Below are 4,378 nucleotides of genomic sequence, written 5' to 3' on the forward strand. Positions count from 1 at the left end.
TCTTCCAGTGTACGTGCCAATGGGGATGACATGTTCATGTGTGTGCATGTGTATGTGTGTTTGTGTGTGCGTGCCCATATGCATGTGCACGTATCCATATGCATGTGTGCGCATGTCCATAGGCATGTGCGCGTGTCCGTTCATAAGCATGTGTGTGTGTGTGTATTTGTCCATAGGCATGTGTGTGTGTGCATTTGTCCATGTGTGTGTGTGTGTGTGTGTGTGTGTGTGTGTGTTAGACGTCCTCAGCAGCGGGGCAGCGTGGCGGCGGGGTGGGCGTGTACACCGGGATGCTGATGTCAGTGATCTCCTGCGTGACGCGCGCCCCCGCCGCGGGCCCCGCCGCCCCCCCCGCGGCCCCGGGGCCGGCGAGGGGCGGGGTCACCAGCACGTAGTCGTACTCGGTGTGCAGCACCTTCTCGTACACGCTCTGCAGGCCCAGGGTCTTGGGCAGGTGGGCCTGGTAGTAGTGGTCCCGGCGCTGGGGGTCCCGGGGCAGCGAGGCCGTCTTGGGCAGGCTGGCGAAGGAGGACAGGGCGGGGGGGCAGGGCGGGGGAGGGGGCGGGGCCGGGGACCTGGCCGGCGAGGGGGGGGGCATGGGGGGGTGGGCCCGCACGGCCGACGGGCTCCAGCAGCGGTCCGAGTGGCCCAGAATCTTACACTCGCTGGTGCACGCCCACAGGCCTGGGGGGGGGGGGACAAAGGTTAGTTCCTTGTTGATCAGAACCCAAAAAAACATCATAATCTATAGTATATTTTTGACATTTTATGACAATCCAAACTGCCCAACAAGTTCCTGTAAAAGAGACTTAATGGACTCTTATAAAACAGAAATATAAAGGATATAAACGTCAGGTTCTATATACACACTCAATACATTGTTTCACTGTCATTTGGTCCTCACCGTTCTGGCCGCCCATTGGTGGAACCATCGGGACTTCTTTGTGTCGGCCGGTGTCACCGCTGACGTCACTGTCGCTGTCGTTGAAGTCGCTGTCGCCCTTCCCGCTGTCCTTGCCGCTGAACACGGGGTCCCGGGCCGATATGGTGGTGTACGAGTTGCCCTTCCAGATAGTGATGGGTCTCACCGCCTCCTTGCTATTCCCGTAGCCAGGCAGAGTGGAATATCCCTGGGGGAGAGAAGGCACCGATACAGACGTTAATAACCTTGATTTAATTGTTAGAACGATGTAACAGCGTGTAAAGAAGTAGAAGTGCCTTAAAGTTCAACACCAACTCACCTCAAGTTTATTCCCTCTAAGCTTGGTGTCCGACTCGTACACGCAGGGCACCTCGCTGCCGTCCTCAGAGGCCGAGCACATGTCGCCCCCACCAGGGTGGGTCGAGTTGAACCCGCCGGCCTGACTGGTGTACGAGTGTGTGTCGAAGCCCCCCACCACGCCCGACCCGTGGAGCGGCAGCAGCGGGTTGTCCGCGAGGTTCCGGCTCCTCTCGAGCGTGCCCTTCTCCGCGTACGAGTCGCTGTCCTCTCCGCTCTTGTCTCGCTTGCGGCGGTTGCAGGTGGTCGCGATGAGGATGATCGCGAGCAGTAGGAGCGTGCAGCTCCCCGCGAGCACGACGATGATCACCACCGACAGGTCCCACTGCGCGTGCACCTCGTCGCCGCTGTTGGTCTGGTGGTACACGGTCCGGTCGCTCGGCGGGGCGCCCGCGATCACGAGGAAGTGGAGCGTGGCCGTGGAGGTAAGCGCGGGCCGCCCGTTGTCGCTCACGGTGACGGTCACGCTCAGCGTCTCGTCCACCTCGTGGCTCAGCGCCTGGTTGAGGTACACGTCCCCCGTGACTTTGTTCACGGAGAACACGGACGCCTCACCGGTCGCCAGGCCGAAGGACAACTCTGAGTTCACGCCCTCATCCGAGTCTCGCGCCTCCACGCGTGTGATGACGTAGCCAGTCGGCGCGTCCCGTGGCAGCAGAACTTCGGCCGAACCGTTGTGAAGGGCCGGGTGCACGACCACCGGCGAGTTGTCGTTCTGGTCCACGATCCTGACGTAGACGTTGGCGCTGCTGGTCAGCGGCGGGGACCCCCCATCGCTGGCCGTGACGCGGAGCTCCAACTGCTTCATCACCTCGTAGTTGAAGCTCCGCAGCGCGTAAAGCGAGCCACTGGCGGGGTCCAGGGACACGAAGGTGGAGATGGGGGAGCCCATTAAGTAGGTGTCCGCCAGCTTGTAGGTGACCTTTCCGTTCTGCCCAAGGTCCAGGTCCCGCGCAACCACCGTGCTGATGTAGGCGCCGGGCGCGTTGTTCTCCACCACGGCCACCTCGTACACGGGCTTGCTGAATGCGGGCGCGTTGTCGTTCTCGTCTGAAAGCCGGATGGTGTACTGCGTAATGGTCCTGAACGGCGGGGAGCCCAGGTCCTCCGCCACCACCGTCAAGTTGTACTCGGGGATCTTCTCTCGGTCCAGCGGGTTCGTGCTCACGATCATGAAGCTGTCCTCGTACGCCTGCTGGAGCCGGAAGTGGTCGTGGCCGTACAGGGTGCAGTGCACCTGGCCGTTGGCGCCCGAGTCCCTGTCCGAGGTGCTGACCAGCGCCACGAAACTCTCTCGCGCCGCCGCCTCCGTTATGTACGCGATGCCCGCTGTGATGGAGGTCATGGGGGTAATGGAGATCTCTGGCGCGTTGTCATTCACGTCCTGCACCTGCACTACGATCTTACATATGGCCGGGCTGGGGTTCGGACCCAGGTCGCTCGCCTGCACGTCGAACTCGTACGTGTTCTTACTTTCGAAGTCGATGGGGCTCTCGAGCGTGAGGCGGCCGGTCTTCCGGTCCACTCTGAAAAGTTGTCTTATCTCGGCCGGCACCTGGTGGCCGAACCCGTACACCACCTCTCCGTTCAGTCCCTCGTCCGGGTCCTCCGCGTTCAGGTCCAGCAGCAGGAAGCCCACGGGGGCGTCCTCGGGCAGGTCCACGGAGAAGCTGCTCCGGTCGAACACGGGACTGTTGTCGTTGTAGTCTTTCACCTTGACGTGTATGCGCGTGGTGCCCGAGCGGGACGGGTTGCCACCGTCCATAGCCACCAGGTCCAACGCGAAAGTAGACTGAGTCTCGCGGTCCAACTCCTTCATGAGCACGAGCTCCGCATATTTAACCCCGTCGGCTCTGCTGAGCACGTCGATGGAGAAGTGGCTGTTGACGGAGATCTGGTAGCTCTGGATGTAGTTCACCCCCACGTCCTCGTCCACGGCAAAGTCCAGCGGGATCCGCGTGCCCACCGCCGTGTTCTCCGAGACGTCCAGGCTCGACTCTTTCCGGGGGAACTCGGGGGAGTTGTCGTTGATGTCCTTGACCTCCACCTCGACGTGCACGAGTTTGAACTGCTCCTTGGAGAAGCTCACCACGTCAAAGGCGATCGCGCACCGCAGGGTGTGTTTGCAGATCCTCTCGCGGTCGATCCTCTCGCCGATGGCCAGCTGACCGTCGCTCTCCCGCAGGCGGATGAACGTGGAGTTGAACTGTTTCATCATTCGGAAATTGGTCTTGGAGCCCGACGAGGAGGCATGCGGGGAAGCCGAGGAGGCGGAGGAGATGTCCTTGGCCAAGTTTCCGATCACCGTCCCCGGCGCGTCCTCTTCAAACGTCTGATACTTCACCGTCTTTGTCTGTGTCAGGGTCGTTTGGCTCGCGAGGAAAGCGCACAGGAGAATCGTCCTCTTCCACCCTGACGTCTCCATGTTGACACTTTACCTGGAACCCGGAGGAAATCTCTCACACAACTATCCACACTGAAGTTGAAGTGGGGTTGAAATAAAAAATGTGCTGGCAAAGTAGTTTGTTTCCTCGGGTTGTTTTCCACACTCTCTCTCTTGTGTAAAAAGCCTGCATTTAATATTCCTTAGGTTTAGACAATGCGCAAGAGTCACGAGCGCTCCGCTGTCAGTCCTCTAGGTGTCCTCTCCAAGCGCGAGAGGGCTGCAGTGGCGGGAGGGTTTATAAGGGAGCGGCATGCAAATGAGCTGCGCTGTGACCAATCCGCGGCAGAAAGAGAAAGGGGGGGACTTCTGAAAGACCTCTAAGCCTGTTTAGAGATTCCTGGACTGTGCGGAGAAACTTGGCATCGAAATGTGGGCTAAACTCGGGGCTTGATTTAATACAGCTATAGTTACCGTCCGTTGTTTATGTTCCCGGGGCTGTTAAATGAGTCTGCTCAGGGAGACAGGGGGGGGGGGGGGAGATGCGCAGTGTCCCTGAGATAAAGGACAAGCGTTTCAATTGGGTCTGTTCTTCGGGTTTCATTCAATATAAGGAGATTTATGCCCGCGGTGTGCACGGACGTCGTCCACGCGTCGAAAGTAACGTTGGGGATGAATTCTATGTATGGCCGTCCAAATAAATTGACCCCCGAGAT

At 59.5% G+C, this 4,378-nt stretch overlaps 1 protein-coding gene across 1 annotated transcript; it reads right to left on the reverse strand.

Annotated features, from left to right (window-relative positions):
- Positions 1–235: 235 nt before the first annotated feature.
- On the reverse strand, positions 236–3,904 carry LOC130387281 (protocadherin-8-like). Its single transcript, XM_056596300.1, has 3 exons — positions 1,242–3,904; positions 905–1,130; positions 236–684 (listed from the first exon to the last, which is right to left on the reverse strand). The coding sequence occupies exons 1-3, from the start codon at positions 3,702–3,704 to the stop codon at positions 236–238; spliced, it is 3,138 nt and encodes a 1,045-aa protein (XP_056452275.1). The 5' UTR covers positions 3,705–3,904.
- Positions 3,905–4,378: the final 474 nt, after the last annotated feature.

The sequence above is a fragment of the Gadus chalcogrammus genome, chromosome 8 (assembly GCF_026213295.1).
Source record: "Gadus chalcogrammus isolate NIFS_2021 chromosome 8, NIFS_Gcha_1.0, whole genome shotgun sequence".
NCBI lineage: Eukaryota > Metazoa > Chordata > Actinopteri > Gadiformes > Gadidae > Gadus > Gadus chalcogrammus.